We start from the raw sequence: 21714 nt of genomic DNA on the forward strand, positions 1-21714 counted from the left end.
ATTCGGAGGGTTTGGAGAAATTTCAACCAACATTAAGAGTACCTCCCATACAAAATATTGAAAATTTTGTATGGGAGGTACCCCTAATTTTAATTGAAATCTCTTCAAACTATCAGAATGTTATTTTTTTGTGTAAAAAATAGTCTGTGCAAAGTTTCACGTCATTAAGGTAGCATACAGGCATGACTCCCATACAAAAATGCACTTTTTTGTGATTTTTTCAAGGAAACTGTATCAAAAATTGATTGAATCTCAAAACCAACCTCGGATTCGGTTTTCTCGTGCCAAAAAACCCCCCAATACATATTTTTGAGTGTTTAAGTCTACATTAAGTATGACTTTTGGACGAAAATTGGACTCTTTTTCATAGGTATCACATCAGACATGACATTTTTTTCCATCAACCAAAATCGCTCAAAATCTAATGATTTCTATTGCTCGAGACCCCTAATCATCCCGTGAAGTCAGATTTTAAATAAGTTTTCTGGGGGGTGAGATAATCGATGGACAAATTTTGCGTACGGCGGACAACGTACGACGTACGACGTACGACGTGGAAGCGACCCACGACAACCATGCTCCAAACGGCCTGATTCGGGTTCTCTGACCTCAGAAACGTCCAGAAAACATGTTTTTGAGGTTTCGTAAATTTTGACCTATTGCAATACTTTCCCCTTTCACACTAGGTGTGTGCGGAAAAGTAAAATTCTTAACAAGGACTATTTCGACGTAATCTTTGACGAGGAATCGATTTAACGGTATAAAAATGCGATCCGATGGCGTCTGGACCCTAAAAACTAATGATTCAGAGGGTCATCAGAAGGTCATACTATGGAATATGAAAATGTACCGGACCGAACGGAGGTTCATCTGGGGTAAAGTCGTAGAACAAAATTTGTTTGTATTGAGGTCTCCTATAGTAAGAAACATGTCCATGGTACACTTCATGAAAATGGATCAAATGACCCACCCTAGTGTTCATTCGTTTATTTAAAGTGACTGAGAATTTATTCAACAAACGATTATTTGTGAAAAACAAATTAAATTCTATCGGACCCCTCGGACCCCTGCTGAGGACGTATGATGACGCTCTAATGAATAAATTCCGATTAAAAAGTGCCAGGCAGTATTGTGGAAAATGCAATTGAATAAAAGAAAATGATAAAAACAAATTTATACATTTTAGTTTTTATTTAAATTATTTTTTTACAGATATAAATTTTTCCCTCTGATGGCATCATTGTCGAAGACAAAAATTTAATAAGTTTCTTTAATTCATCAATTTTATCTCAATTGGTAATTTATCATGGTAAAAATTATTTGCTCATTTTTTTTCTTTTTATTAAAGGCATCAACTTTTTTTTTCTTGTTCGTTCAGTTGAATGTCAATATTTCCCAATCAAAATCAACATGTTTCAACATGAAAGTTGTGAGAACAGCAATAAAAATCATGTGAATATCACTATGTAGCGTCGTCACAGAATTGTTTATAGATGACTTGCATCGGTACATGGCGTTCAGCTTCAAAATATCTTTTTTGCTCAAGCCTTCTCGTTGTCCCATTTTGAACATCGAATCTTCGTTTCCATCCTGTTTTCGAAAAGTTTTTTAAAGGGGATCTTAGATAATAGTAAATTTGTAATTTGACTATTTATCAATAGATGGCGACACATAAAATAGCAACTTCGAAACAGATACTATATGGACACTCGCCCAAATGTCGGACTATTTGTTTGAATTTTCAACTTCAATTTAATAATTAAGACTTTTGATTTCATCTAAAAATATCATTCTAAACACAATTCTATGCAGAATTTCATTGTGTTTCATTTCACACTTGTCAAAAGAAAGAAATTTCCAAAAATATATTATTATTTTCCATTTTTCCGTCGTAACATCGAAAATTCCAAATGTCGGATATTCGTCGTCCAATTCTCGGCTCCCAAATCTCGACATATTTAATGAATTTTCACTGCGAAACTTGAACAACTTTAAGTTTTGACAGCTCAGGAACGCACTCTTTACATTGAGGTAAACAATACAAAATATTGGAGTTAAAATTATTAGATTGATATATTTTTGCTCCATATTTAATTTTATTTATTTTCCCATAGGAAAATGGCAAAAATATTTTAAATTATTGTGTTTTTCCACTGATTTGGTTTGAATTTCACAATGATCCAAATACGGCTTTAACTGTCACATCTGTCAAATCAAAAGTGTTTCACTTGAAATGTTCGGCGCTTTATGCGGCTTTATGTGTCGGCAATTGGACTATTTATTCCGGAATAATATTACAGTGAAAAATGGAACATAAATATAATTGTTTTTCTTTATATTTTCAATATTTCTGTTCAATAACTAAATTAAACTACCTACAATTCGCAGATATAAAGATTTTTCAAAGTAATAATTTTTTCATACCAAAAAATGCATTTTACCGGCTCCGTCTAAAAATGATATAGTTTAACTTTTGACGTGAAAAAGTGATAAAAATATAGAATTTTTTTTGAACGTAATTTTTGAAAGCAATAATAGATTTTTGATGAATATTGGATTTTTGGATTATTATATATAGATTTGATATTGATCATTCATAATTTGTTTTTAAAAATGCAATTAAAACGAATTTTCGATTTTTAATTTCAATTCACCTCTCGGTATTCCGACATTTGGTCGTGTGTCGACATTTGGCAATCTACTGTACTTATCGTAAAAAATGTAATAAAAAATCGCGTGCTGAGAAAAAATAAATATTGTTATTTATTTTTATTTTTTCTCAGCACGCGATTTTTTATTACATTTTTTACCATAAGTATAGGAAATGCGTGGGCACAGTGGCTACTACGACTACTGCGGCACTATTCGATCAACTGAGTTAAGCTGCACAAGCTTTGGTCAGGCGATAAATGGGTGACCGTTTAGAACATCGTATGTAGTCGCAAAATACTGTGTCAACCGTGTCTGTGTACAACAAAGGTATGGATTTCAGCACAGACACGTAAAATAGAAATCCAACGCCATATAGAATATGGCAAAATCATAAGAAATGTAGGATACAATCGGCTGATCACCGATTTATCTGAATTAATTGATCAATCTCAAGGCCCTATGCTCCACTAGGAGTTGAAGGAAGTTGTTTCGAAGTTGCTATTTTATGTGTCGCCATCTATTGGTAAATAGTTGGAACTACTTTCTTACTATTGGGTGTATCGATTAATTTTTACTCGCCACTTAAACTTGTATGAAGTTTGACAGGTGAATCCAATTGCATTTTGTACATGTGACATTTGCCAATCTAATTCAGACATGGGGCGAATCACGCTAGTGAATACTAGAAAAACTAGTAAATCTAGTGCGAAGAATGACGTCACAAACGAAGCCAACTTCACACCAAAGGCCATATAATTTATATGAAAAACTACTGGGAGCCAACTTCACGCACTAGAATTTTCTAGTTTTCTAGTGAAATCTTATCAAAAACTAGATGCACTAGAATTTCGTGATTGACCCCATGAATTCAGAGCAGAAAGATTTATTTTCGACACAGTGTCATTATTTTTTTATCAATTCAAAATGGATCGCGATAAAATGTTTTTCCGAAGTGCTCTCCTTTTCTAATTTGATACGAAGAAAACTGCGGCTGAAGCGCAACAAATGCTTTCGGATACTTATGGTAAACAAGCTCCAGTAGATTCAAGCTGCAGAAAATGGTTTCAACGATTCAAAAGTGGTGATTTTGATTTGGAAGACAAAGAACGGCCAGGTCAGCCAAAAAAGTTCGAAGATACGGATTTGGAAGCATTACTCGATGAAAATCCATGTCAAACGCAAAAACAAGTAGCATTGGAATTAAATGTCTCTAAATCAACCATTTGTGAACGTTTACACGCAATGGGAAAGATTCGAAAGCTAGGAAAATGGGTCCCACATCAACTGAACGAAAATCAACTCAAAGCACGAATCACAGCATGCAGAGAACATCTCAAAGAACACAAAAAACATAGTTTTTGAGTCGAATTGTCACGGGCCATGAAAAGTGGGTCTATTACGACAACCCCAAACGTAAAGGAGCGTATGTTGATCTAGGCCAACCAGGAACATCGCAGTCAAAACGAGACATTCATTGCAAGAAGGTTATGCTGTGCATTTGGTGGGATCAAAAAGGTGTCGTGTATTATGAGCTGCTAAAACCAGGTGAAACGGTTACAGCCCAACGCTACCGCATGCAATTAATCAAAATGGAGCATGCATTGAAGATTAAACGGCCACGGATAGCGTCTATACAAGACAAAGTTATGTTTCACGATGATAATGCCAGGCCACATCGAGCAGACATCGTTAAATAAAAAGTACAAGACTTCGGTTGGGATCGGCTTGATCAACCCGCGTACTCTCCAGACCTTGCTCCTTCTGACTACCACTTGTTTCGATCGATGCAAATGGGCTTGTCCGAGATATCGTTTCGAAATCCTGAAGGAGTGCGAAAATGGATCGATGAATGCATAGCGTCAAAAGATGAGGAATTCTTTCGACGTGGAATCGACAAGTTACCAAGAAGATGGGCGGAAGACATAGCTAACGATGGGCAATACATTGGTTAATGTACTCATTCATTTTGTTATTCAAATAAATATAGATTTTCACCCAAAAAACGGTAAAAATTAATCGATACACCCAATAAAGTGTCATACAATTGCTAAGAAACTCTTTCGTTTAAAAACTATTGAAAATTTATCACTTACAAGTGGGACTATTGTTGGGATGTTGCGATTTATAGCAAATGCTTTACAGTGGTAATGCATTATGCTTCCAAAATCGTAAGATGTATTGAAATTGGTGACATGCGAGGAAGCATACTTTTTAAAGTTTTGTGTTCTGTTTTTTTTTATGTTATCCACATTTATTCTGATATAGTTATCACGATCGAACGTGCTCTGCATATGGTAAAATCCAAGTGCTAAAAAAATCAAAAAGTTAGTTTCAAAAAAACTGTATAGATCAATGTTGTTTACCATGCAAGATTTGATGAATTATCGATCCCTCTTTAAAGCAACCGATTCCTGGTTCCGATATTTGCAAATTGATGACCTGTTTTCCGCCAATTCGACCAACATTTGAGCTGCACCCATTTTTGCTTGCCTTTAAAATCAGAGGTTTTTATTTAAAAATGAATTGAAAAAAAAAAATAAATTGGAAAGAACATACTTCAAATTGTACGTAATCGGTTTCATTTGTTCGTTGCCGGAATTTGACACAAGAAACATTTGCAATTTGTTTCATGGCATTGAAAATGACTGCCTTATGTTCGGCCGAATAATTGTTAGATAATTCGTATGGAATTATAGCACTTGGCCATCGGAAATCTTCGTTGATTACAGCATTTCTCTCTCCCATTATCGCAGCTTTTTGATCATCTGTTAATATCAAATCGCCTTCGAAAAAATCGCCATATTCAGCATCTCTACCCTCATCATCGAGCCATTCAATCTGAATTTCATTATCAATAGATGCTGTAACTACATTTCTTTTGTACAATTCATGAGATTCAATCGATTCATCTGCATCATCTGATTCGTCAGATACGTCAGAATTAGATGTACCTAAATGACAAAAATAACATTAGTTCACGGCACGTTTTGAATAGATTTTGTTTGTGTGCACATGTTCTTCGCTCTCTATTTGGATACTTTAATTTTGCATAATTTTAATCGAAATCACATTAAAAAAACAGGAAAAATTATTGAAACAATTTTTATTGAATTGTGTACAAGAAAAACATCAAGTTTAAGTGATTTGAAGTAAATTAAAGAAAAGAAGAGGAAGAAAACGAACGAAAAAGTGTCTCATCATTGTTGTTAGTGTAATTGACGGAACAACATGAGTAAATTGCATTGCTGTGTTGAAAATGGTTGCGACGGATTACGCTATTCTGGTCTGCATTTGAACTGCATGATTTGTGAAAAAAAGATGTATGTGGCATGCATGAGATTGTGGGATGATGTTGTGAGGAGTTTCTTGATAAAATTATGACTTCTACAATTGACAGATCCAGCTAAAAAATCATTTTCATATGTTAGCGACAAACGTGTTGAAGATGAATTCAAAAAACTCTTCAGTGCTGAATCGCCTTTCGCAGTTACATTTGTTACATGCTGGTCTCGGAGGCAATTTGACAACGAAAAAAAAAACAAACATCGAACAAATCGTGACCAATAAATTTGAAGATCTGAAAAAACAATTGCTTGCTGATTTCAACAAATGTCAACCAGAGCCTAAAACAAATGTAGACACAAAAAACAAAAAATTGGTCGATTCAATGTGTCAGACTAAGGGTCGTCGCGCAATGAAAAATAAAAAAAAGAAGATAAGAAAACAGCAACAACAAGAACAAAATCAACAGCAAAGTGACGGAAAAGGGAGCGATGCAGGTACAGGTGCTGATATTGGTGCAAACGATATAAAAAGAGATGCAAGTACCTACACATCTTCCAAAAAACAACAGCAACAACATCAACAAAGGCAACAACAACAAAAACAGCAGCAACAAAGAAATCGTCAGCAAAATCGACAGGAACCGAGAAATGATCATACACACACACACACAGTTATCCATTCAGCCGTTCATTTCAAAGAAAAAATTGGGTAACTGACCGTCGACGATGCCATTGGAATGACGATTTCAATAACCAACGTCATTTTATAGATGTTTTGCCGAGAGCTAGTCCGCATTTTCATGATTGTGATTGCCGCTCTTGTTTTATTGAATTCGAGAATGGTTTTAAGGATTTTCAACGTGTTCGGAGGGGACTTCGGCCGCCGGCTCAACGCTGGCAATCCAGAAACCACTATTAGATGCCACAACAAACTCAGCTGTTAATTTTTCATCGATGGAAATGGAGAGTGGTCACTCAGGTAATTTAAATAATTACTGTATATGTTCTCCAAAGGGAGAAATGAGTACTACACACAATTTTAATGATGAAAAATATTCAAAACAGCTGGTTATCCATTCACAAAATGTAAATGGATTAAAAACAAAAATTCCGGAGTTTGTGGCGGAAATTCTAGTGCACCATTCGCAAATTTACATGCTGCGAGAGACTCATCTGAATGACGCCATCAATTCGAATGACTTGTTTCCGCAGATGTACGATGTATATCGTTGTGATCGGTCACCAAACACTGAGAGGGACCAAGTTCATCGCAAGGAGAATGGAGGAGGAGTTTTGATCGCTGTTAACAACAAGCTGAAGTCGGTTTGCATTGGGACGGGTGACCTGTTCGGTGCGGAACAGATTTGGGTAAAAGTATCTGGACTAAAACGAAATATCATTTTGGTAGAATTATATATTCGGCCAGACTCAACACTCAAGGTATATGAAAACAACATGAATGCCTTGAGAGTAATAGCATCGAAGTTAAGTATAAATGATGTTTTAGTAGTTTCCGGTGATTTTAATTTGCCCAAATTGATTTGGTTTGTTGACGATAATGAGGACCCGGACATAGCAATTGCTATCAATGCGGCCAGTGAAAAAGAGAAGATAGTGCTGGATACTTGTTATGATCTTGGTCTTCTTCAGATAAACAAATGCTACAACCAAAATGGTCGTATGCTTGATTTAATCTGGACAAATGATGTTGAGCTGTATCAATGCACAACGATTGACTTTCATTTATTGAATTTTGAGAAGCACCACAATGCAATCGAAATCAAATATAATGAGCCTGTCATCAAAACAGTTGAAACTAAGCAAACATATAGAGATTACATAAATGCTGACTATAAACAAATAAATGAGTCACTCCTTGATGTTAACTGGATTAAGGAATTCGATACAAATTCATTAGAAATAAAACTAAACAATTTCTATACAATTGTAAAGTCAACAATCGAAAATCATGTCCAGTTAAAAACAAAAATCATCAGGAAGCAACCGATATGGTTTAATAGGCCACTAATCGAGTTGAAAAACAAAGTCAGCAAAGCTCATCGGATTAAAAATAAGGTCAACACAATTGAATCAGTAGAAAATTTTAAACAATTAAGAAGAGAATATAAACGCAGTGCACGGTCAGCACTCAATGATTACAGAATTGAGATGGAGAATCTGATAGACAATGATCCAAAGAAATTTTTCAGACATGTGAATTACAAAAAAGGGAAAAGTGATGATCTGCCTCATGAAATGTCTTATCTGGATATGAGGGCAGAAGACCAGTTTACGATCGCTGGTTCCTTTGCAAAGCATTTTGCTTCAGCCCACAGCTCTTTGAAGGGAAATCTACAATTGGATAGCTCGGAGTTTGAAAATATTAGCAACATTTGTGCTGAAATATCACCGATTGAAATAACTGAGGAGCTTGTTAGACAACAAATTGACATGCTTCCGGATGATCTAGTCAGTGGTCCCGATGAAATACCAAATAAATTTATCAAGCATTGTTTGGTTTCATTGCGGGGGCCAATCACAACATTGTTAAGAGAATCTCTTGAAACATACACTGTACCACAGATTTGGAGAACGTCTTTTGTCAGACCGGTTTACAAAAACGGTGACAGAAACAACGTTAAAAATTACCGTGGTGTCGCTCTTCAGTGTATAGTGTCAAAAATTCTAGATTCGATAGTCACGAATCATCTCAATCAATATCTAAAGAACATGGTTCACGGATCTCAACATGGGTTCATCAAAAATAGGTCAACGATAACGAACTTGGCAGAATTTACATCGAATACGATAATCAACATGGGAAAGGGACATCAAACAGACACCATATATTTGGACATCGCAAAGGCTTTTGATTCTGTGAATATAAAATTACTAATTCAAAAGCTAAACATCATGGGATTGAATACACAGCTATTAAAATGGATTCAATCGTATTTGTCTGGTCGTAGACAAATAGTAAAGATATGAGATACCAAATCTGACCCAATCGAAGTAACTTCTGGTACTGGTCAAGGTTATCCCGTTGGCGCAACTTTGTTTATCATGTTTGTGATTGATCTACCTTTCGTCGTGACCAAATCATGCATCCTTTCATTCGCTGATGATACCAAAATTTCAAAATGTATAAAATCAGAAGATGACTGCATTCATCTTCAAAGAGATTTAGATCGTGTAGCAAATTACTATGGGCGCAATTTATTAAAGTTGAACGTTAACAAAACAAAAATAATATCATATCATCGTGGATCACTGAAATATGAATATAATTACAACATAGATGGCGTGCAAATTGAAAGAGTTGAAGTAATAAAGGACTTGGGAGTATTGCTTGATTGTAAGGATGAATTTCTAATCACACATCGAGCATGTTGTTGCAAAGGCAAAATCAAGATTGGCTTGGTTAAAATTCAACAGCAGGGATTTTGTCGACACATGGACTTTAAAACGCCTTTACTTTACATTTATATTACCGATTATTGAATATGGATCTGAAATATGGAATCCACACTTCGACAATATGTGCAAAAGAATAGAGTCAATACAAAAGCAATTTTTATTGTATGCACTGAGGAGAATGGCCTGGAACGATTTTAGACTGCCAAAATACGAACACAGGCTACTATTTCTGCAAATGATTACTCTTGAGGAGAGACGCAAGATGGCGCAAGTGTCTTTTATTTTCAAAATTATTCACGGAGATTTAAAGTCAACTTATGTTTCAAACAGTATGAAATATTACGATCCAGCACATGATACCAGAGCAACACCACTATTTGATCTACCAATTAGGAGAACTGATTACACAAAATATGAGCCAACAAATTATATGCTTACAACATTCAACGAATTTTATACCAAAAAATTGCAAAACAGTGATAAAAATTTAATTGATTTAGAAGTAAATTTATCAACAGTAAAACTGAGAATAGAGAATTATTTAAAGCAAAGCAGATAATTAAAAGATATTTGTTATGGAAAGTAGACATTTTGAGCAGTTGGAAAATTGATTTATGAAATTTGTATTATTATTTACATGAAAGGAAAGAAACAATAATTTTTCATATACTATCTCAAAAATGCTTGATAAAAATCAAATTGTATTATATTATATTTATTTAATTAAATTATTTTCAATAAACCACCAAGGCGAAGTAGCGCTGTTCGGTGCAGTTATTATTATTATTACAGTTTACCTCCATTGATTTCAACAAACATACTGTTGTCACCATTTTGGAAGCATTTTCCAATTTTCACACAAATCTCCGAACGTTTTACCGATTTCTTGATTAATGTGCTAACGCTTATGCCATAGATATTCATGAAGTCATTGCACTATAAATGAAATAACAATCTCATGATTAAACTGCATTTACAAATTGCATTGAACAAAATTGCTTAACATACCTGTTGATAATACTTGGCCGGCAACAAATGGCATGTTGTTTCCGTAACAATTTTCTTCTCTTTTGGTCCATTTTTCTCTAGAACAATGGCCAATCCATCGACGGCTGTATTACAAATGCCACACTCCAAAACATCACGTTGGCTTGTGTCCTTGTTCAAATGGCTTAGGCAAAGATTTAGCTCTCCGCACAGTTCTTTTGGTGGAACTGTCGATACCATGCTTATTATTAGATCGGCATAATCTTGAATGAATTTATTGCATTTGACCGCATATTTGTTTGGCAATGCATGACAAGCCCGACGCACTGCATTTTCAATCTCCTCTTCAGTTTTTTTGTTCTTCAAATCGGCTTCAAGTTTTGTTGCAATTAATTGACACAAAACACATTGTGGCGTTTCAGAGTATTTTTCCATTAATTGATCGGAGACTTTTTCAATTTTAGCATCAATGTTTGTTGTCTTCGTTTCACAGAATGCAAGGCCATGGCAGATTTCTTTTGGTGTTACTTCTTTCATTATTGCATTCACAATGTAATCGGCATTCTTGTCCACGACTTCAATGCATTTTTCCTTCAATTCTTTCTTGTGGAATGATGAACATGCTTGTTCTAACACCTCTTTGATATGTTCCTAAATAAAGACAACCAGATTTTTTTTTTCACAATTTGATTGATTTTTTTCTCTCAAAAATAAAACTTACCCGTGATTTATCGTTTTTCACTTTCTTTTCGACTTCTTTAACCAATTGCTCGCACAATACACATTCGGGTGAAGAGAATTCATCGTCTTAATAGTTTACAATTTCATTGAATGAATTTACTGGTGATTTGTTTTGAAAAAAAAAAAAAAAATAGCTTACCAATATTTTCTGATGAATCTTCGTCGCTTTCATTAGCTTCGCAAAAGCAGGCCTTTGAGCAAAGTTTTTCGGGTGATTCGCTTGGAAAATGTTTTATGATTTCGTCAGCGTATGCATCGATAAGCTTTTTGCAGTCTGGTTGAACGGCACTTGGGAGTGCATCGCACACATGTTTCACACAATTTTCAATATCGTGTTGTGCGGTTTTATTGTTTAGCCGCTCTTCGACCTCTTTAACGATAAGTTGGCAGACACGGCATACGTATTTGTTTGGTTTTGGTTTTGGTTTTGGTTTCTCATCGACCAATGGAACCAATTGAACAATGTCGTAGCTATTGTCATAGTGTACAATACAGAATCCCATTGCCAAGCACACTTCTTTTGGTGTCACTTCTTTAAGGAACAAATCGATTATGAAATCACTGTCCTTCTCAATTGCTGCCAAACATTTGTTCTTTAATTTGGTTTTGGGCAAAGTTGTGCATGCCTGTTCGAGAACTTTTTTAATGTGGTCCTAATTTGTGTAATAAAACAAAACAAAAATTCGTCATTATCTCCACATTTTTTACTTGGACTGAATAAAACGAATACAAACCCGTGATTTTTGTTTTGCGATTTTCTTCTCCACCGATTTCACTAGTTCTTCGCATAAAAGACATTCGGGTGCGGACACTTGTTCTGGTTCAATTTGATAAACTGTATTCGAGACTATGACAATACCGGTAAATAAAAGATAAGAAAGAGAACATTTAATTATTGTTTGGTTTTTTTTTTTTGCCCTAATGAAGAAATGCAAGATCAAGTTAAATTACATACAATAATCATTGTAGCTAGCCCTATCTCCAATATTTTCGATAAGAATTTCTTCTCTTTGTGAACAACATTTCAGATACAAGCAAATTTGTTGTGGTGTAAAATCGTTGGCCAATTTATCGACAAGTTCAGCGGTATAAGTGTTTATAAAATCGTCACATTCGGTTTTCAAATTATCGGATAGCCGATTGCATAAGGCGTGTAATTTATCCTCGATATTTTGTTTTGATTTATTATGCTGCAATTGTTCTTCGATATCTTGAATCAAGAATAGACAAAGTGGACATTTTTCATTGGCCGTTAATGTGGTTTGTGCGCATGTGAGTAATCGTGGACACACGATGGATGGATCAATCTCTTGAATCAATAAAGAAATAATTGCATCGGCATACATATTAACAAATTGTTCACATTCGGATTGGAGGTTTGATTTCACTTTGTGACACATATTCATGACCGATTGTTTAATATTTTCTTCGTTAACCGGTGATGCTAATGCGTCCTGAACGAAATGCAAGAAATATTCGCAAGCTGTACAGAATTGATTGTTCTTCTTTTGAACGACATGCCCTTCCAATTGTTCAGCGTTCAATAGTAAAACATCTTTCGGCAATTGGAAACTTTGAATCTCTTGTGCTGATAGTACCGGTTCATTTTCGCCCAAAATTTTCTTCTTCACAAGTAATTGATCATTTGGTATTAATGGCATGACTTCATACGAATGCTGTGGCTCTTGTGTCAATTTACCCTTTGGACAGATGCCAATCATGAAACAGGCACCATCCGGATCCAATTCTTTTGTCAATTTAGCATAAATCAAATCATAGTATTGATCGGCCAAACTCAAACATTCTGACTTGAATGATTTCGTTTGTTTACAAATGCCTTCAAGTACATTCTTAAATTCGGCTTCCGTAGTATTGGCAACCAGTAAATCTCTGTGTCCAAATAACAAAATAAATGAAAAAAAAATCATATTACCGTTAATGCTGAAAAATGCATAATACAATAAAGAAATGAAATGGCTTACCTCAAATGCACAATGAGTTGTTTGCAGAGATCGCATGGAACGTCATCGCTTACATGATCAATGAATCCAATTCGTGAATCTTCAATCACCTCAATATCATCCTCTTCGTGTTGATGAAATTGTGCAACACAAACGCCAGCCATATGACAAATATTTTCTGTATTCAAATTGTCTTTAAGATGATCGTAGACTTCATTGAAATACGATAAAACAATAGCCGAACATCCATCACTTAGCGACGACATTTGACCACATACCGATAACATGTTTTCCAACACTTGATCGCGATTCGTATTGGCGAATTTTGTTGAAATAATACTTGAAATTTTATTGCATTGATTGCATGTGAGACCCGACGATTTTTTATTTACAACCAATTCATTTGCATGTTTGGCAAGCTCTTTATCGATCGCAGCACTATTGCATAGACCCGACACCGAACACACAACTTGTGGATTCATTTGTGAGCTCAATGCTTCGACCAATTCGGGAACCATATCATCAGCCAATTTGTCGCATTCTTGTCGAATTTTTTTAATTCGAATGAATTCACAAGTGCCCTCAAATACCGCTTTTAGATCTTGTTGAGTTTCATTGCTGCGCAATTGGTCGCGTGCCTGTTTCACCATATCCAAGCAAATTTGACAAATCGAATCATGATCTTCTGGATATTTTTGCTTTTCCCAAACGGTTTGAATGCAATGTGTCACCGCGCCACACGATTTTGCGGTTCTGAAATGAAAGATTAACGTGTCATTTTTTTGTGGAAGGATTAAATCAAGCATATCATATAACAATTTTATGATATTAACATATAAACATATAACTCTAATTGTTTGATTGGGTGACTCACATCGCGACATGAGCAAAGTATGAAAGTAATTTTATGCATGCACATGCGATATTTGTGGACGAATCAAATGAATTTACAGTCATAAAGGTCATATCACAATTATGGTTCATATCACACTTTTTGATTAGTCAGCCGTGTGTGAGTTTTTTTTAACTAGTTCTTGTAAATTGTTCATACTGCTGATTGATTGAACGAAATATTTTTTTAATCAGAACAATGTTTTTTTAGTTTTAAGATTAATAAATACGAAGCTGTTCTCATTAAATTAGTCGCAAAAAGATTATTTTTTTTTTACATGTAAGTACATGCGCACGTCTAAAGACATCGATCGTCATATATGAATTCAAAGTACACCAATATACGCAAATTGCAGTAGTATCGCAATTAGACTATCATCGCGAGGCTACCGACCGTAAGAAATGACAGGCATTGTAACAATTTCACAATTGAAATCGATTTGTATTTTCAAATTAGTCGCAATTTACTGTTATTCTTTTTTTAATCACACTTCTAATTCTAATCAAAACGAAAATTTTGTCCTATTCAGGATATTTTAAGCGGTTTCGATGTTGATAAAGGAAAACATCATCAAAATGCAAACGACGCTTCTCAATCTCTTTGTGAATTGTATCCAATTCAATTTTGATTAAGTGACAAAAACGACATGAAATAATTGTGTTTATTATTGGGCTGGCTACAAATCGAATCGCCAGTTATAACCTTTTTTTTCATACGGGCAAGGAAATAAATAATTATTTTTTTTTTTAAGTTAGATTAATACAGCGAAAAAAAAATAGTGAGCTATAATCTTATTTTATATGTTCTGAAAGAACATAAAGAAAATTCCAACGATAAAGCTGGTTCATTGTTAGATTACTTTGTTTTTGCGATTCAACGGAGAATGTTCATTCGTTGATGTTGTAATTACTTTTGTTAAAATATCGAAATGAATCACTTCAGTAAAATACTAATCACATTAAGGCAAGCAACAAACAGAAATGTGTGTAACAGACAAACGCACACAATAAACTCAAATAAAAAAAAATGATATACTAGGCTGATCGAAAATGACGTGACTTTTTGAATGAAAGGTGTCACTTTTTCCAAACTGATATTATTTTTGAGAAGACCATCCTTCAAACCTCTAAATCACAAATTTGAACCAAATCCGTCCAAGGACTCAAAAGTTACAGAGCTTGAAATAGAGACCAGCCTCTGCCTTTTCTCGAAAAACAAAAAAAAATCTCAAAAATAATATCAGTTTGGAAAAAGTGACACCTTTCATTCAAAAAGTCACGTCATTTTCGATCAGCCTGATACATGGAAAAGGAGATGCAGGCAATTGATGTATTTTGTATTCAAAATGGATACAATTATGAAGTACCGAGAAAAAAAATGTAAATAACTTACACCAGATTTTGGCACCAATGTACGGGACCCTTAGCACATTCTGGTTTCAATTGAAAAGCCGAATCGGATGTTAAGTATGATGATGCATCAGCCCCTATAAATAACGATAATATTAATATTAAAGAAATTAAACGAGTCATCATTTGCACTTTTGAAATTATTTGTGCAAATTTTTATCCTGGAATATATTTCTTAAATTATTGTATTGTAATATGCACCGAATATCTTTAACAAAATTACGACCAAATGGTTTCATAATTAGTTTTGCCATAAAATATTTGAATGCAATAAAAATGGCAAAAAATCTTTTGAAAATGATAATAAATTATTTAAATTGAAATAAATTTGTTTAGATAATTCGACAACTTACCCAAAAATAGCAAGCCACAAACGGCTATGAATATAATCTTCATGTTTTGTTTTCTACGTCTTTATTCTCTTGACTTTGCTAAATTACTGAATCACTATCTTTGACAAAATAATATAACAATACAAATGAAATAAACAGACGTATTCAATACAACTACGTATTCATTCTGTTTGTGTTGTTTTGATTGTTAGTTCGAAAAGTTGCCGCAAGTCGATAAAAAACCGTTTAATAACTTTTCAGAATTAATAAATCTGGAAAATTTAATTCAATTTTCAAGAAAATTCTATATAACAATTTGGCTTTGAATTTGGCAAGAGATTATCAAATTATTATTGAATGATTATGGTTGCCTTCATATCAATGGAAAGAAATGTGCAATAAACGAACTCTTCGCCATTATGCTATACGTAATAGATCTGTCACTACTAATATTTGCTACCACATTCAGTCAGGCTTATCTGTTCAACTAGAAAAATGTTCAAATAAAAAAAATCTTTTAAGTGGAGCCACCCGGGTAAATAATTGTAAAAAAACAACACACACAATACAACTTCATACTAGTTCAACACAAAGATCGTCTTCTTTTTATTTAGTTGTTTTTATCAGTTTCATTTTAAACTGACAGCTGTTGCAAATATGTCATTTGCTATGTTTCTAAATCAAATGAGTCATTTTTCCGTGTGTGTATGTGTGTTTGTATATTTTCCGTGTATATTACTCTCTCTCCAGTAATTATATGTGATATAACAAAAATGTGTGGAATTTATTGTTGCCTGCAACAGAAAAAAAAAGATGAATACACAACATCTTCAATTGAGGTTCTTTGTTCTTTGTATTTGTAATTTATAATTATTTACATGGAATTTATAATATACTATAGATAAATGAGCTTACCAAACAATTGCTTGAGAATCGAGGACCAAACCAGAATGCAGAAATAACCTTAAAAATCGATCATTATGAAATTCTTTTCTCTGGATTTGTTCTATGGCAACAAGGTAACAAATATGTGCTCAGCTTGAATTTACATGGAACAAACGATTATATTCTAAAACAAATATTTAAGGTGCCAACAAACTATGCCCACAACCTCATTCATACAAAAATCATATTATATTGATTAATGGCGACATCTTCACAAAACGTGAAGATTTAGCAATAAGTGATACTGAATGGCTGACTTTACAAATCGATAAATGTATATCATACATATGTTTTCTATTACTATTACTACTAATATTATGATGGTGCAAAATTAGGTAAAGATGAATCCGAGCTTCTTGATTTATTTCGAAGACTGAAAGGACCTTTTAGTATTATTTATTATAATCTGAATGTGAAAAAATTATATTTCTTGCGTGACATTTTTGGCAGGTAAACACATGGTTATAGCCCATTTTCATTCGATTGCACACTTATAGTCCTCTGGATTGGACACTTTTTGTTTATTTATTTGTTTTTTGGTAGGCAGTCATTTTTATTGGCAAAAACAAACAGTCATAATATAATTTTATCAAGTGTTCTGGGTAAGGTGGTTCGGCGTGCGATATGTGTTCTGTTTATGGGTTTGAAGTTTGTTTTGTATTTTTAGGAGCATCTTTAGAACAGCATTACACGAAATGTATAGAATTGAATCCACTTGGTGTATTCTGCATTGATTTGATGAAAGAAGATATCATAATACAGCTTAATCCATGGCAGCCTTTGAATGAAGAAAATTTCACGCAAACAAATGAACTACAAGACTTTTTGAATACAACAATAGAATTGAGACCATCCATTGGCTCAATATGGCTGGAGTTGGATAATATATCGTATTTTTATAATTTTCAAAGTATACTGGATTCATATGAAATTCAAGGGAAGTCATATGTCGATATTTTTGAACAACTTCTGAAAAATAATAATGTCGTTTCTGTGTGTGATGAGGTTATATTGCGGCTAGAAAAATCACTATTAGATCGAACAATAAACACTCCATACGTTTGTAAGGAATGTTTACAAGCCAAGGATATTGATTTTTCAAGTTGCTGCCACGCCAGGATTGGAATTTTATTTTCAGGGGGTAACTAATAATGAAAATAATAATTTAATAATTTTTGAATCTTTTCTCTATTAATAATTTGAAAATAATTTTCAGGCATTGATTGTACAATATTGGCCGTATTAATGGATAAAGTTCTGAACCCTAGCCAAGAAATTGATTTAATTAATGTTTCATTCGAAAAAATAAATCGGTCAGGAGTGAAAAATGAAATAGATTATAATACTCGATTTAATACTCCTGATCGAGTGTCGGCAAAAAATGCTGTGGATGAATTAAAACAAATAAACCCTGAAAGGTTAAGTTTTTAAATATAGAAACAAAGGTTTGATTTTTTCATTAATTATTTTTTTTTTATTTAATTGAAGAAAATGGAATTTAGTTGAAGTTAACGTCAGTCGAAACGAATTGAGTGACGCATTGAAGACTAGAATTCGTCATTTGGTGTTTCCACTGAGAACTGTTTTAGATGAGAGTTTGGGTTGTGTTTTGTGGTTTGGTGCACGAGGAAAAGGTATAAAATTTTTATAATTTTGAAAGCATTCTGCTTTTTTATGTGTGTGGCCGAATGAATGATTGATTGGAGCAGCATCATCAATAGAGTGTAGAGTTTCATGATACATTAAATTTTTGATACACTTTTCACTGGATTTCACTGGATTTTGTATGGGAGATATACCTGTATGAAAACGAGACTATCATCACACTTTATAACAGAGGAACGTAACATGCTGTGTATGAAAATACTTATACATGTGCGCATACTCAGCTTCGTTTCTGTGATGGCCACTTTAAGCGTACATGTGATGCTTGTGTATGTATTGTTTCTTTAATCTCTACAGTGTACTGTCAATTTCGCTCCTTCAAATCAGAGGTGCGCACGCATTTTTTTTTTTGGGGGGGGATAGCTGTCAAATTTCGGATTTTTGGAAGGGGGGGGTCAAGAAAATAAACAATTCTTGGGGGGGGGTCAATCCGGATTTTCTTCCGAAAACCTGAAACCGCTTGTATTAAGATTGACTTTCGATTTGACTGAGAACGAAAATGATAATGAATGAGTTTCAATAATATGACGTACTTTCGATTATCTCAAAAAATGATAGTTTTTTACAAAACTAGCCAGAAAATGAAAAAAACAAAGCAATTTTGTAATGAATATACAGAAAAATGTGTATTTAGAAAATGTACTTGAATCATTGGGGGAGGGAAATCCGGACGTGATGAAATTTTGAGGGGGGTAAAGTTAGACCCGGAAATCCGGACGTGACCAAGCTAGGTGGGGGGTAAAACCCTGAATCCCCCCCCAGTGCGCACCTCTGCTTCAAATCGATGGCAATTAATAGTAAAATGAATTTTGTTTCAACAAATGATTTTAAAAATTGTTTCAATAATTTAAATGAGGATTTATTCCAAAAAATGTGGGATTAAAATTGAATTCTTTTATTTTATTTTAAATTAAAGTGAAAATTTTGTCACAGAAAAAGCTACTGGTGTGTAACCGAAGATGGCGTTTTCGGTTTAGATGCCACTGACGTTTACATATAAATATGTCAACGCAATCCCCGGTTAGTTTGAACAAATTTGAATCAAAACTAGGTACACTCCCCTTGCGAAATTTTCGTTTTTTGAAAAAAATTGTATGGGAAGAACCCTTGTTTTTTGCTCAAATGTCTTCAAATTCTCAGAATGTTATTTTGTTGTGAAAATAATAGCCTCTGCAAAGTTTCACTTCATTACGATGTCATACAGGCTTAGCTCCCATACAAAAGTTCATATTTTTGGTGATTTTTTCACATTTTTGTATGAAAAATGTGTTAACCATCGATCGTATCGCAAAAATAACTCCAGATTCAATTTTCTCGCACTAAAAAACCCTCCAATACGTATTTTTTTCATAAGTTTTTTTGGAAATAGAAATCGTTCAAAATACACCAAAATGGGTCCATCAACGTATCTTCCCAATGAATTTGTAGCGCCATGGTTTCCTACTTGAACAAACCAATGGTCCATATGGTGTTTTTAGGCCCCAAATATGCTAAAAACAATGTTAAAAATTAAAAACTTTTTTTTTGGGCCACCCTAATCCAACAAACCTTATTCAATTCGGGATATTATTTATTCGGGTTTATTGCTTTTGATTTTTTTTTATAAAATTCTTTTAAAACGCTTATATTTCAGATATTTGTTTGACTGTTGACAATGTGTCTATTGAAATGTCAAATAATACTCGTATTTTGTGCGATTGGCATGAAGTTGACTCTTGTCAAATATAAAACATTAGATCATATTTGAACATTCAAACTGACACATCCATTCGCAGTTCATATCGGTTATCTGTCTAACGAAAAATAGAGAAAACCAAATTTCAATATAGTTTTTACTTCAAATTTATGCACAAATGCTTGGCCATTCGAACTGTTCGTCACTGAAGTTTTCGACCATGAACCGAAACTCTGGCGGTATGGGATTATCAGTATTATTATTGGCCAATACCGCATTGAAGCATTCGAAGAAGAACTTTCGACGATCCTATCACAAAAAGAACTGACGATCTTCATTCCTTGAGTGAAATCAAAAGTGAGGCCAATGAGGCAACTTCCGTCATTTGAAGACTGTGCTCAAACAATATTTGCGTCACAACTGCTGCATGCTCGGGTCTAAGTATTGTTTGCAAGCCACATTTTATTGCAACCAAATTTTCTTCTTCTCTTTCGTCATCGTATACCGGTGAATCGTTGTTAACTCTTTTTCTTTTTATTCTTGAAAAACTGATACAAATAAACGAAAATAAAAAAATTGAAACAAATTTAGAAACAATGCAACATGGAATAATCACACAGAAACAAATATTCGAGTACGGTTACTCGCACTTGTGGTGTCAGTAGAGCATCTGCCCCTCGAAATCAGTTACGCTCTCTATTTTACTCTATTTTTGATGTTAATTTCATCCAAGTGAACGCATCATAGTCGAAATTCGAAATCGAGTGTTTTTTGGAAATTATTCAGAAAATCTCGAGAAAAACAGAAAAAACCTTTTTTTTCTTCTTGTATCAGTTAAATCTTCTTACAGGGTGGGCCAGAATAACTGGAGGGTGTATTTTTGGCTCTAAAAAACACATTTTTGAATAAAATGAAATATATATATATTTTTCTAGTAGGATTTAACATAAGATTTTAGATTTAGCCTTTGGATTTGATTCTTGCACCGTTTTGTTTGATTACCAGCTTCAGACGTGTTGAAAACAAGTCGCACGCGGCACGCATTTCATTCATGGGAATATCGTTTCAAATCTTTACGATTTTCTTTTTGAATGTGTTCAAATTGGTAAGCTTCGTAATCTTTAGACTTATTGAGCTTCGATGTCATGTAGCCCCAAGCAAAAAAATCCAATTCTGAAAACGTTCAACGGTCTTTTCGTATTCAGGAATGTCTATTGCAGACACTGCGTACACACGATCATTTTGTGCATTGAGACTTGGCTGTAGCAAGAAATACTTTTCATCCGAAAAAACGATATTTGAATTGGCGTTCCGGCGCAACAGTTCTTTGCATTTTTGTTTTCTGGCTTGCATATTTTTGATCGTAAGACCATGTCGACGGCTTTTTTTGAAAGGTGTCGTGTTTAAGTCTTCTTTTAAACCACGTCGCATCGAAGACTATTAGCCGGTGATCTTGAGCCAGCTTTCTGGCACTTCTTTGGCGATTTCGGCGAATTTTGGCTTTGACTTGTTTGATGAGTGCTTTTGTACGAACGGATCTTTTTCTACCGGGTTTCTTTTGTATGTCGACAGTTCCACGTTCGTTGTATCGTTTGATAGTACGTTCAATAAATGTCATGCAAACCTGTTCGTTTTGTAGCTGTCGGAAAATATCAATGTTTCGAAAACCACGTTTGTGCAAATTTAAGATGAGTTGACGTTTCACATCCATTGTTATTGCGCCTCAAATAAACAATGAATCAAAATACGCATTA

General features: G+C 34.1%; 2 protein-coding genes and 1 long non-coding RNA gene across 3 annotated transcripts; 1 reads left to right on the forward strand and 2 right to left on the reverse strand.

Moving 5' to 3' along the window:
• Positions 1–1164: 1164 nt before the first annotated feature.
• Positions 1165–15811, reverse strand: LOC116346633. Its single transcript, XM_031776795.1, has 13 exons — positions 15697–15811; positions 15327–15420; positions 13064–13795; positions 12037–12971; positions 11816–11928; positions 11221–11734; positions 11062–11147; positions 10362–10991; positions 10151–10289; positions 5209–5603; positions 5016–5142; positions 4746–4960; positions 1165–1590 (listed from the first exon to the last, which is right to left on the reverse strand). The coding sequence occupies exons 1-13, from the start codon at positions 15737–15739 to the stop codon at positions 1375–1377; spliced, it is 4239 nt and encodes a 1412-aa protein (XP_031632655.1). The 5' UTR covers positions 15740–15811; the 3' UTR covers positions 1165–1374.
• Positions 15812–16247: 436 nt separating this feature from the next.
• Positions 16248–16809, reverse strand: LOC116346636. The gene is made up of 2 exons (XR_004201619.1): positions 16591–16809; positions 16248–16469 (listed from the first exon to the last, which is right to left on the reverse strand). It is a non-coding gene; the product is annotated as an uncharacterized LOC116346636 (long non-coding RNA).
• On the forward strand, positions 16306–18644 carry LOC116346635 (asparagine synthetase domain-containing protein CG17486). The gene is made up of 8 exons (XM_031776796.1): positions 16306–16514; positions 16577–16694; positions 16763–16894; positions 16956–17070; positions 17164–17222; positions 17288–17761; positions 17837–18038; positions 18109–18644. The coding sequence occupies exons 1-8, from the start codon at positions 16383–16385 to the stop codon at positions 18269–18271; spliced, it is 1395 nt and encodes a 464-aa protein (XP_031632656.1). The 5' UTR covers positions 16306–16382; the 3' UTR covers positions 18272–18644.
• Positions 18645–21714: the final 3070 nt, after the last annotated feature.

This window comes from Contarinia nasturtii, unplaced genomic scaffold (genome assembly GCF_009176525.2).
Source record: "Contarinia nasturtii isolate CC-2019 unplaced genomic scaffold, AAFC_CNas_1.1 Cnas_scaffold_1623, whole genome shotgun sequence".
Taxonomy (NCBI): Eukaryota; Metazoa; Arthropoda; class Insecta; order Diptera; family Cecidomyiidae; genus Contarinia; species Contarinia nasturtii.

Coding starts and splice junctions, on each gene's coding strand:
- LOC116346633 (XM_031776795.1), bottom strand. CDS start 15,739: ATGAAGATTATATTCATAGCCGTTTGTGGCTTGCTATTTTTGG. Junction 12,972..13,063: donor CAACTCATTGTGCATTTGAG/GTAAGCCATTTC, acceptor ATTTGGACACAG/AGATTTACTGGTTGCCAATA. Junction 11,148..11,220: donor AGATTCATCAGAAAATATTG/GTAAGCTATTTT, acceptor TAAACTATTAAG/ACGATGAATTCTCTTCACCC.
- LOC116346635 (XM_031776796.1), top strand. CDS start 16,383: ATGTGTGTTTGTATATTTTCCGTGTATATTACTCTCTCTCCAGTAATT. Junction 16,515..16,576: donor ACACAACATCTTCAATTGAG/GTTCTTTGTTCT, acceptor AATATACTATAG/ATAAATGAGCTTACCAAACA. Junction 17,762..17,836: donor TGGAATTTTATTTTCAGGGG/GTAACTAATAAT, acceptor AATAATTTTCAG/GCATTGATTGTACAATATTG.